This window comes from Centropristis striata, chromosome 22 (genome assembly GCF_030273125.1).
Source record: "Centropristis striata isolate RG_2023a ecotype Rhode Island chromosome 22, C.striata_1.0, whole genome shotgun sequence".
Classification (NCBI taxonomy): Eukaryota; Metazoa; Chordata; class Actinopteri; order Perciformes; family Serranidae; genus Centropristis; species Centropristis striata.
In genome coordinates, this window is record NC_081538.1 from 18,006,270 (window position 1) to 18,019,536 (window position 13,267).

Here is a 13,267-nt window from a genome sequence, read left to right on the forward strand (position 1 = left end):
TGTCTGGGTTTCAGTAAGACATGCTGCAGAGATAAAGATTTTTTTTTAAGTGATTGAAGAGTGAGAGGAGGAGGTAAGGAAGAAGAGAGAGGAGAAGAGTGACCTATTCGTTCAGCAGAGGAAAGGTTATCTGTGACAGCTGGAGAGACAGAACTGGGCCAGGTGTGTGTTAACTCTCTCCTGCTGCTTTTCTCATTATGAATATCACAAAAGTAAAAGATAGACAGAGAAAGAAGTAAGAGAGAGATAGAGAAAGGTGGAGGAAAAGATGATGGGGAAAGGATGACAAAGAGAAAGGGGGACTAAAGGTCGAAGGAAAATACCAGTAAGTCAGTTGGAGGGAGTGGAATTAGAGGAAGGCTCCAGTGAGGAGAGACAGAAAAAGCAGGCCAGGGAAGGACTCAGAGAGGAATGCAGGGAATGGGAAAGAGCAAAAAGACAGTGACAGGAGACGGAGTGGAAAAAAGAAGTGTTGGAAAGATGTGAAAAGAAGGGATTGAGGGAGAATAAAGGAAGGATAGGAGAGGACGCAAAGAAAACATAGTAGACAGAGGGACCGCTGACAGACAGCTGAAGAGAGACAAATGAAGGAAATATGAGCTGCAGGTAAAGATGATCCACCACCAATACACACTCAAAACACCCTGTGTGTGTGTGTGTGTGTGTGTGTGTCTGTGTCTGTGTGTTTGTCTCTCTCTGGTGACCTTACAGTAACCTTATATGAACATCAGGTGGGTGAAGTGTTCCACATGAGGACAAATCAGACACAGTATAGTGTCAGGGAAGACATTTGTTGCTGAAATGCTTGATTTACCAAAAAACAAAACAAAAAAAACGACTTTTGGCACTGAGTTGTAACTCTAAACAGAAAGGCACTATGAGACACCTGTTGGACCCATAGACTGTGTCAAAGAAGTAGTAGAAGCCAATGCAGAAGAGCCTTAAAACTGCATTCTGCCTAATAACCTGCAGAGGTGACTTCACTGGTTGCAAAAGAAGCTTTATTGTATAGCAGTCTATGAGAAAATTAACCTACTTTTAACTTGATTTATTATCTCAGTAAACATTTTCCTAATGAGTTCATGACCTCAATCACTAGTTTCAATTCTTCTTAAATACAGCATGATTTTCATGTTGTAAGATATATTCACATTCAGAGTAAAATAGACGATAAAGCAAGGCATGCTTTACGGCGTGGCTGCCTTGTGATATACAGGTCGATACCACAGGGACCTGTCAATCAGGTTTGAGGTGTAGTGATACATATCCATGGCACTGTGAATGTTTACATAGCCACAAACGTGTAATTGGTTTACCCTAAATTATAGAAGCTAACATAGGTAGCAGTAACGTTGCCCCAACTTAAAAAGTTGTAGGTTTGAACACCCTCTCTGTCTGTAGTCACAAATCCTGCTAAAGTTTCTTCAACATAAACAACAAAATCAGATAAACACGAAACAATGTAAGAAGTTTGTCTCTAATGCATGCTCCTTTTGCCTCTCCATGTTTGTTCTTTTATGGTATTAAAGAACAAACAAGTGAACCGTCCCTCTCCTGGATCATTTAGCAAGTCTACCTTTGAACTAGCAGAAGCCCTGGAGCAAGACTGTGCGTGCATGTGTGTGTATGTGCATGTGCTGTACCAGCCTCTTCATGGGAGCAGGGTGACTTTCTTTCACACTTTCTTGCACCCAATCAATGCCACGATGCCTTTCAAAAACAGAGTTAGAAACATCAGAGAGAAAGCTCAGAATATGATGAGACAATAATAGGGAGGTGGGAGGCTTTGTTTGCTTTAATCTCACTGGTTTTGGGGCCTTGGGCTGGAAAGAGTGTGTGGAGACAAAAAACCCAAGTGCAAGCTGCTGTGAATTTTAAAAGTCCTTGCGCAACGTACTGCACTTCTGACAGCTGTAACTCAGCAGTTAAAGTGTCAAAATTTGCTTATTCCAGCCTCTAGTTAAGAAAAATTAAGCCTCAGCTGTCATAGAATACTTCATGAGTTTCTACCTAAAAATGTTTCCCTGCTGCACTCATGTACTTGAACTTGTTTTGCACCGAGTTTTATTTTTCTTGGTGTTTTGAGTGAACACTATGACTGTACTTCCAGGGGAGGGTATTTTTAACCGGTGTGGCTGTACTGTAAACACCAGCCGCTCTGTGTGTTCTCACTCCAAGATTGAAACACGGCGGCCGACAGCAGACTCCCCGCGGCACGAAAAGGCAATGAAATACTGTGTGTGAGACAAAAGGCACAGGGAGAAGGAGGGAGAGAGAGCATTGGAAAGCATAATATTGTCTCAAATATTTTCCCAATTCGGACCCAGGGGTCATTAAGGAATCTCAGCAGTGTGGGGGAATGTCGAAGAAATGAACGGACTAATGCAAAAAAAAAAAAAAAAAAAGGGGGGAGTGAATCACATTAGTGGTATTCATACAGCTGCAACATATGTTAACATAATCAGATCTCTTACATTTCTTTAATTTGATAATCTTATGGTTCAAAAATCATGTGTGAGAACAAAAATCACTGCCATGTTTCCAACTTGGATCAGGCCAAGTGAGCTGGGGTGGACTCCCCTGTTAACACATTACTTCTGATTGGTTGAACAGACCACAGACTGTTGACCTTCATGCTGCCACTGCTACTAAAGTTGCAAGGACAGACGACTGCAGAGAGGCAGCAACAACACAGAGATTATGACAAACACTGAACGAGCCCTGCATCCTTTTGTTATGCCTGTCAGCGGTTTCAACCACGGCAATTTTCATGCCAACCCTCATGTTATTCTATACTTAACTTCAAGAAGTTGTGGTTCTCTTTTCAAGAATGCAATTTAGTATCAATGAGAGCCTAAAAGGCACTCCAGTCCCATCACAATGTTTTACTCGTTGGATGGAAGGCGTGCAAATATAACAGCGCCGCTCTTCCTGCTCGTTAGCGTTCACACCTCCCTCACGACTTCTCTTCCAGATATGGAGTCCGGCACACGGCGAGTCAGACCACCCATGACTAGGACACGTTCAGACAACCCATCCCATCCAACACCCCTCCTCCTCCTCCCTCTGCTGGAACAAGTTGGCCCCCTCTGTCCTCTCTGTTGTTTCAGCAGTGTCAGAGCCACTCAAGGGGGGAAGAGCGAGAGCTGAGCGAGAGCCAGCACAGACAGAGCACGCTTTGACCACCGATGTGCTGGACAAAACCCATAAATGCATCACTGTAAAAACTGTGGTTAAATTTGGTCCAAATGACTTGTACAAATTATCTAATATTCCACATGTTTCCTATTCATTTAATTCCTTTAAATCACTCCAAATGCTGAGGTCATAACAGATGCAAATGTCACTGTAATCAAGCTAATAAACATAAATGTTGATCATAAGTGACTGTGATGGCAGAACTAAGTTTAGTTGTATGTGCAAAATGCATTTGCACGCTAAATATTATAGGCTACATGCAGGATGGTATGATCAAGTCATGCAACCCTACGTATCTTTATTCTTGTCATTTCATTTGTGTGATTATTATATATCAAATGATATGACTTCCTAGGGAGCTATTGCTTGAAAAAGAACCTGAAAAAAGGCTTGAATGCTTTGTGGAGCATTAGCAATAATTCAGTCATTGTGTGCATGAAGACCCAGCATGCAGACACAGGCATAAAAACAGAAAAAAGAGAGAAAGAGGACAAGAGAAACAGACAGTGACAGGCCCACCCAGAGAAAAGAGACAGAGGGAAGCGGAGGTCTGTTTACATTCTACTCACTCACTCAAATTCACTGGACCCCGACATCATTCCCTGAGGCACTCCACCTCACTTTCCGACTTTGAACCCACCCATGTTGTTGCCTGGAGCATTATCAGGCCAGAGCAGGAGATGCACCAAACAAGAAAAATATACAACAGATCCTGATTATTCTCCTCAACGTGCGCACACACAACCCACACACACACACACACACACACACACACACACACACACACACACACACACAGGAAGAGAATCAACAGGATGTTTTTTGTTCTCTAAGTGAGTGAGTGTGTCTGGCACTCATCCGCACTTCCGCCAAACAGTTGTGTACTTATTCTTGACGAACAGCATTCCGGCATAACATTTCAGTGACATCAGAGGCCAGCAAAAATAGCGACAGTCAAGGCTGGTATATACAACGAGTTTCTGAGATAAAGGCACAGTCACCATATACAGTACGACTCCATTCTGTTGACACAAGAGAGGGCATGTCAGGGTAGACTGACGGCACAGAAAGATATCTTTAGAATCACTTTACAGTCTGCACTTCTGTTATTATACATACCTTATTCGTGCCTTTACCCTGCACCCAATTACCTCTAGTGTCTTATAGAAGGATATGAAGTTGTACAAATTGTATTTTTAACACAACTCTTGTTACGAGACCTGTAAAAGGAGGGCACAACTTGAGTTTCCAAAACAGTTTGCTCTTGGGAATGGAGCAAGTAAGTGTGACATAAAACAGTGTGGTGACTCTAAATGCTATACTAATTGGTGCTTGGATGCTGACCTGACCAAGCCTTCATCATACTGGGGAGCTGGATCCAGTAATTGGCTGTATTCTCAGGGTCAAGACCAAGAAAAGCCCGGATTAGAGGAGTGAGCTTGTCTCTGGGACGTTTTTTACTTTTAATGCGGGACAGGTTATTAAATACGTTTAACTTTAATCATTTGCTGGGAAGCAAATTGAAGATAAATCTCATAAGTGCTCACATTATTCTTCAAGGATGAATAAAGATGAATCCAATCAACATAATTTGTTCTATACTGTAGATTTAATAAAAAAAAGGTGTGATGCAATTTTCAGTTCAAGAACTCTAAATTACCCACTAAATAAATCCCTGGGCTGTGAGATTTGGACGGCCGCCAGAACTCTTGATGCACAAGATAATTCCCCATCAGTGATGGCGGCACTGACACTTCATTAAAGCCCAGTCGAGTCAGATAAGCTCTTCATTCCAGCTCATCATCCAGCAGTGCCAGAGGCAGTGACTGATGTGAAGTGTCAGAGGAGAGTACAACAGGAAGAGCAAATGTCTTGCCTTGTCCTCGTCTTCATCACAGAGTGGGAATGGGCGTCCTTGACAGCCCAAAATTATGGACGGATTAAGATGGGAGGCCTCGGGAAGGGTTCAGGTATGGCACAACACCCCCCCAAGAAACTCCAGGTTCACACTAACACCTGCTAATGTTTGTGAGAGCTGTGCAACAGTCGTGTAAGTTTGCCAGACAAAACTTAAAGCAAAGTGATTAGCTGCATCACAATGAAAAGTTATGTGATGCCATCAGGATGTCTTTCGCAGAAGGCAGCTACAATCCCACAACACTTCGGAAGAATTATTTCAGGTGTCTCTCACTGTGGTACAAAGCTTTGTACATGTTAGTTTTTGGTAATCTAGCTATCTACATGTACCCAAAGGCTGTTGTTTCTAGGAAACTATTGGCCCACTACTTGCCAAATCTGATATGATCCATCCATCCATCATGTCAGTACTAACTAAACTATGAGCAGCATTCTGTAAAGAGCGATGCGTCATGAGTAACACAGATGAGCAACTGTGTAAACAAGTTTAAATAAAAAAAGAAGCAGCAGTATTGCATAACTGAGTCATGAGTCATGTATTTCTTCCTTTCGGGCTGAAGATGATTTGTTTCACAGTTTGGGCATGATGTTTTTTAAGCAAAGCGCATCCATGCAACTGTGTTATTAGCAGCTCAGTTGTTAAAGAGACAGAAAAAGATTGGATTGGTATCTGTATCAGCAGATATCCAAGCTTGCAGTATGAGACAAAGTGTTATCAAGCCATTTCTAGCAGAAACACACCCGGATTACCATCTACATGAATTATTACTGTATATACGTTGTCATGTGACAGCTATAGAGTATGTGCAAGTTCCAATCCATCATATAAATGCCACAAATGCATACTGACTTAAATGCAATTAATAGAATTAAGTTAATTCAGTAAAAAAGCCAATGCAATATGCATATTGTTTAAAATTGTTGTGCCCTGCAGTATCCATGACAATTTGTCAGTTTATTTGCATGTATAAAGTAACAAACACCTGTGCACAGGCAGACACAACTTGTGGACACTCCTGTGAAACTAGGTGCAGTCTATTGTGGAGGGGATCTGAGCGATTATCTATCACACAATTCTGTAAGGCTTTATTAATACAGAGAGATAAGCTGGAACTTATTCTGTATGCTGTCCAAAAGTAACCCTGTCTAGGCAGCTTAATAGTGCCCTTTATACACTGTTAGACAGCAGTCATACATCTTCCACCATGGCTGCATCTGTTAAATATGAAATCTCTCAATTCAAACGCAGTGGAGGGCCATCGGTGTCAGACTTGAACTGCAGATCAAATTTGTTTTAGCCAAGCTTGTCTTTCACTTGGAAAAGATTCTCTTGGACTTCCTTTTTGGCTTTGCTCAAAACAACATCAGGGCCTGCTGTCTTCTGCAAACACCACACCAAAGCAAAAACAAATCCCTTCTTCCTCTCTTGCTTAGCGCTTAACCCTTGTATTTATTTTGCTTGCTCTTGTGTCATGATCATTCTGCTGGCACAGGAATAACGTCGGGGTGATGCTGATTGTTGCACTTCTGACTGCTTAGAATTTAGGTAATCTCGGAGTTTCAATCTTTTTCACAGCTATGCTGACCGCGCATTGTTCTGCAAGCCTGCCATAACAAAATAAATGTGTCATGATTAACTTCTTTATTGAACAGACAGGTGGAATTTTCCACCATCAACAGCATCTTAAATGAAAAAAAAAAAAAATGCTGCAAAAGCCACCCGGGTCAGGATATGTTTAACCACGGGCAAACAAGCCAACACATGCTGACTATTGTATATACGGGGGGTTTGCATGTGCACAAACAAGCATGCAGTCACGCACTGCACACACACAGTCCTACGCTTGATCCTGCTTGATAATAGTCTCTAAACTAAACATGAGTGTTGGTTAATGTGAAGGAGTAATGACAGCATTTACTCCACCTTCTCCTCTCTGAAAGGCTGGAGAGTAAAGCTCTTAAAGGACTACAAAACACAATTAGACAGACTAATTACCCCCTCCATACCACCCATTCTTCTCCCACACCGACAGGCTGGGGCAGGCAAGACAGTTCAGTCTGCCTACAAGCTTCCCAGGGACAGGGTCTATAGTAGGGTGTACATGTCAGGTCATTTAGCAGATGCTGCATGCACAAAAACTAAAAAAAGACTCAAATCAAACAAACGACCAACAATAAGAAGGGCAAAGGTCGAGCCGGTTTCATTTTCAGAATCAAATTGGAGACAGATACTGACAAATCAGCCTTCAAAACAATCTCTAAGGGTCCCTTTTAATGGGCCAAACCAGATACTTGTGTCTCAGTGGTGTTAACAAGCTGAAAGTCAAGCTGAAGTTGCCAGTTCAGCAGCAGGTTAATGATGAACCCCCCCTCCCTCCTGTTGTAGTCACCCTGCAGGCGATTTGGAATCAGTCAGGGACACACTGGGAGGATTTAGAGGCAGGGGAGCGTTGACCCACGCTTTGATGTCTCCGGCCCACGTTTCCTCTAGGTCACGAGGAAAATCAGCAGCTTTGTTCAGTATCAAAAGTAAGAAAAAGAATCAGGTTCAGGGAGTCTTTTCTTTTTTTGTGTGTGTCTTGTAACGGAAGAAAGAGGGGCAGAGGGGAGGAGGAGAGATCAACCGGCCGAACAGGAAAGTTTCACTTTGTGCACTGACAGTTGTGGGATGTGGGACGGGCTGAGGGGCTGCTCGAACTGCTTGGCGGGGAGTTTTGAAAACTCCTTCCTCCTCGGGACGGAGGGACCCCGCCTTCTCTGTTGCAGCCTGAGAAACTGAGCCAAAAACATTTCTGCAAAAAACTTGGCAAGGCCTGCATTTCAGTATGGTGAAGCACTTAACTGTGATCTCTGTGCGTCTATCAAACCAGCTGCAACATTGTGTCACTGCTGGGGGTATTAAGAATATGCTATGGGAGCGAGGGGGAAGTAATCTATCTGAAATAGGAGAAAAATGGAGGAAAAGAGAATATTCAGACCATGCACCTAATCTTTAGAGCTTCTCAGGTAGCACCCATTACCCTTGTGTTAGTTTCCTCTCCATAGAAGAGCAGACTCGGTTCTCCTCCCAGGTAGGGATCTTATTAGTCCTGACTAAATACTTCAAAACACACAATCACAACCTGTAAACTCTCCTGTCCTGCCACTACACACACATACACACACACACACACACATATTAGTAAATGATGTGCAGACTGAATGGGCAGCAGGATGAGGTAATACACTGACAGCCATGCATTACTCATCCAGTTTCCCCTTTTAGTTGATGATCAAAAAGCAGCGACATCATCCCACCGTAGCACACTCTGAGTCATCACCGTGTGCCAGACAAACACCTGCTGAAACCAAGATGGGTAAGAGAGAGCCTGACACTGTTGGCTCTTTCATCCTTGACACCTGTGGAGTGTCACTACGCCGCCTGCACGCACAGATGCACTAAACAGCAAGAGTCATCTCCACTAACCTTGCAGATCTTGCTCTCCTCTGTCTCCGCTCTGGACTTCCCCTCAGGTGTCCTTTCCTTGTACTCGGACTTGATGGACAGCTGGCAGGAGAGCCCTGGGGCGCCCTCGCCTGCCCTGAGCTCCTGCTGCCGGGCCATGTAGCCCTGCGAGGTGGCCGCCCTGACCGCACTGGGGATGGGGAGAGCGGTATGCACTGGCTTGGTGCCCACCGCGGAGGGTTGCCTGAGCTTGGAGGCGACGCCAACCACCGGCATGGTACTTCCCAGGCAAATAATAACACAGGAGTAGGAAGGAGTGGGGGGGGCGGGGGTCCAAAAAAGTACCGTGAGGAAGAGGAAGCAGATCTGCAGTGACTCCTTCTGATGTGTGCCACAGGAGAGGAAGAAAAAAAAAAGAAAAGAAAAAGAAAAAACAGCAGTTGCCTCTCAGAGTGAGAGGAGAGCAACTGCGCTCATTCTGTAGCCCACAGCAAGCAGGACTCACAGAAACTGAGAAAGCTTCTCCTTCCTCCCTTTCACTCCCTCCTCCTTCTCCTCCCACAAGCAATACTCCTCCCCTCCCCTTCCCTCTCTCTCTCCTTCTGTCAGAAGTATACCACAAAGTCGGCCAAAACAGTTCAAGGGGGCGTGAACTCCTCTGGAAGGTATAACCACCGCTCGGCACAACTGTGATTACTGAGACCTGGCTGAGTGTGTGTGTGTGTGTGTGTGTGTGTGTGTGTGTGTGTGTGTGTGTGTGTGTGTGTGTGTATGTGCACGCTCAGTGCTCCTCAACACAACTGTCAAAACAGCTCTCTTTCTCTGTCCCCCTTCTCTCTCTCTCGCTCCCTCTCTACCCTCACGCTAACACTGAACACTAGAAATAGACACACTCTCTCCTACATCTGGATTTGCCCCTCCCTTTGATGAGAGAAATAGTAAAAATGTGAGGGGGGGGGGGGGGGGGGGGGGGGGGGGAGCCAAAAGAGTTACAAAATAAGGGAAATCTAAAAAAGAAAAAAAGAAGAAGACTATTTCAGGAGAATTCCAGTGTGATCAGCTGTTGGAAGCTCTTAGAGCTGTCTTTTTTTCCTTGTCCTTTAATCAGGTACCAGACTGCAAGTTTGGTTGTTGCTCAACTGGTTTCTACTGCTGAGCTTGTTGTTGCCTCAGATTGGAGAGTGTTCTGTCTCTCTCCCATTCTTCCTGAATGGAAACAATGAAACTAAAAAACAGTCTCATCCAGTTCACATGTCTTGCAGAAAGATATCTAATTGTTGCTATAGTTTTCATTGTTACTTACTTGTGTGTTTCAGTACCACTTCAGCAGGTGCCAGAAGTCTTAAAGGGATAGTTCCAGATTTTGGACATTCGGGTTGTATGAAATACTGACTTACAGTCTTGTAGTGGATGCAAGGCGATTAGCTTACTTGGCGAGCTCCAGTGTCAGGATGGTTCTGATCATAGAATAGATCTGGCAAATTGAAAATTGTCACAAAACTACAAGGTTTTACTCCACAACCTACTTGTACACTAAAAGATCACCATTCCACCACATAACAATGGTCTTCATGCATGCCAGAAACCAACTTTACTTGGCACTATTTTGTTTCTTGATACGCACACGTAGTTTCATGACCCTACCAACTCACTGGGACTATCTATTCTATGATTGGAACCACCCAGAACTCGGACACTAGAGCCCCATGAATTATCTCTTTAGGCTTCAACATGAATTTGGCAGCAGTGACTGGATCCAATACACACTCATTTGGCCTCATTTTGCTCCAAACAGTGTGCTCGGATGAATCTGAAACACCTTTCTTCTGCACCTTTCCAGTGTTAGAGTTGGTGGGCCTGTGACTGACACCTTTGCACAGTGGCTGTACAGGCGTTATTTGATCTATTTGTGCCACTTTTCATGTTTTCAGCTGAGTGCACCACCATGGATGTCTTCAAGGAAAAACAGTTTGAAAGTGTGTTGGTAGATTTCTTTGGACAGGTAGAGGGCTTTGGACAGGTAGAGGTCATTTCTTGGGCATTTGGGCAGATGCTGACTAATACTAAACCAGCTTCATTCATTAAAAATAGGATAGAATTTGCTTAATGTTATGTCTGTTTGTATTTATCATCATCTAAATAAAACGTGATGGGTGCTGACATAATGGATAAGCCCAATGTTAATACATTATTAATGGTTCGTAAAAGTTTGTAAAACCAACTTCAGGCGGATTTTCTGCAACAAGAAAAAGAGGTATATACTCCCTGGTGTGAAGAGCAGTAGGCTGACAGCATCTCTCACAAACATGACAACCACAGCAGTAAATAGAAAATATAAATACTTAAAATATCTCTTACCATTCCCCTCCAAAATAATCCAACCAGTCCACCAACCCACATGAACCGGTGACGAGATCAACACATCCTCATAGCAAAATCGTTACTGTTCGGTTAGGTTCAGGCACCAAAACAACTACTACTAGGTTTAGAAAAAGATCATTGTTTAGGTTGAAATACATATGTTTGTTACATAACCCACATTATGTACATGATGTCAACATGTTATGCAAGTTTAATAACTCAATTTTTACAGGGAACACGAAAACCCTGTCTCCTTGGTCAAAGTCCCGTATTTCTTTTATCCAGCAATCCACCCTGAGTTTCTGCCTCCACAGAATTTGTCGCTCGTTATACTATGTCACATGACTTTCTCCTTTGCTCTCATCATAATAACTATGGGCACTAGAGGATAGTACCCATCGATGTAAATATGGGATCAGGATTTGAACATCCTGAATGTCAATTTTCTTCAAGAATGTGTTCTTAGTTGGTTTCAGGGAGAGTTTTATGTTTCCGTTTGTGATATTACAGAAAGAATAGCAGGATTAATGCAGGACAGATATAAATATGTGCAGGAGGATTTCTTCAAAGACTTCAGCTGTACACAGCATCGGAAACTACATGTTTTCTATCAAATGTTTTGTTGGATGGTGAGAGACAGATGGGCCACACTGCATTTGGACTGCATTAAATGGACACAATATGACATGTAGCAATTTCCCCACTTTTTTTCTAAGAGCTCCTTGCTCTGTACGAGACATAAAAGGGAGTGAAAGTTTTATATGGAAAGGCTCCATCTGGTTCAGTTTAGAGAGGCGAGGAGATGTGCTGGAATCAGAGGGGCACATTGCAGTGTCACGGCAAACCGGAACTTTTAAACACGGCATCGTCCAATAAAATGAGCAGGGGAAAGCAAACACGGGGCTTGTCTCACAAATCTTAGCAGGAAAATCACAACATCTAAAACTACCTCCCTCCATCAGGCCCCTTTTTGTTTTGAGCTGAGTGTGACTTGTACAAGAAGGTCAAGGTAAAATATTCCTTGTAGAAATCAGTTAAGTACGACATGATTACTTTACACACCACTGCTTCCTCTTCTACTCACTTTCATACCGCCTCGATGCCTTTGACAGTCAATTGCCTTAATAGGGACGCTGCTTCCCCCGGCCCAGAATAGCACCAGCTACTCCAACATGTTTTCAATCACGCACCAGGGGCTATCATGACAAGCCTAAAACAACAGGATACCACGTGAATGAATGGCGCAAGTCCAGCCTCGACTTCTACTGCTGCTGCCTGGCGAGCTGCACGGATTGGAAGCACACTTGGCGGCCATCCAGCTTTGCCTGGAACTGTCGGGAAACCCGTCTCTGACGAGCTCCCATCCCTGGGGTTCTGAGACGAAACAAGCCTGCACCAAACCTCAGAGAGTTCTTAAGAAAACCATTCACTTCCCCCTGTTTTTAGTCGGTTTCTGGAGATAATCACCTTACGCTGCAAAAATGCCCAGCGGGAATAAGAGCGTTTCTGCTATCTGCAGGTAAAAAGGCCACCGCTGTAATACATCGCTCAAAGTTACTCGTTTAACAACAGTGGAACGCTCCAAAGTCAACATCGGCAAAGCAGGTCTCAGGTTCACTTCCATCCTCACACATGGTGTTGGGCAGGCCTGCACCCTTATGTTTGGCTACCGGGCCGACCACTTCTCTATAAATAGTGTAACATCAACTGTGTCATGGTTAAAATGTGGAAAGGACAGGGTGAGGTGAAGAATGGAATGGATATCACTGGGAGGAGATTAAATCATCACACTGTATGCTGAATGAATTGCTCAACTTTTGTTTTCATCTCTGAGTAATATTTCAGAATATGTGGCAGCCAGACTGTAAAGCAATCAGTGGAGGACCACCTCTGCTGAGTCCAAGTATATTCCAAGATTAGGTCCTGTCAAATCTAAAACTGGGTCTGAACAATTGGTCACAACCAAGACAAGAAAGTAACACAGCAAACCAAAGTGTATAGTCATTTTTAGAACAGTAGGGACAACATGTCTAACAAGATGTAAAATAAATTACTAAATAAGCAGACAAAGGCATTTTTACAGCAATTTAAGACGCCTGTTGTTAACCCTCTGAATCCTCTGCCTTGTATTTCACAGCAATATATATATATAAGTCCTGCACATCAATGAAACCAGCACAATGATGGCTAGAAGAAACATTTTTTTATGCAGTATAACACCATTATAATGGTTTAAAATAATAAACACTGAAAAAAAAATACAAGTTGAATAATAAATCTTTTATTTTGAAATATGTAAAACAATAAATCTATCTATATACGCAACATTTTTCAAAGAGCCAACAA

The 13,267-nt window shown here is 43.2% G+C and overlaps 1 protein-coding gene across 1 annotated transcript in view; it reads right to left on the reverse strand.

The window, feature by feature from the left end:
- nav3 (neuron navigator 3) overlaps window positions 1–9,049 on the reverse strand; it is a 248,969-nt gene extending 239,920 nt beyond the window's left edge. Inside the window, 1 exon segment of the mRNA XM_059325699.1 lies at window positions 8,582–9,049. Coding sequence (XP_059181682.1) covers window positions 8,582–8,836 — 255 coding nt within the window. The 5' untranslated portion in view covers window positions 8,837–9,049.
- Between the last annotated feature and the right edge of the window lie 4,218 nt (window positions 9,050–13,267).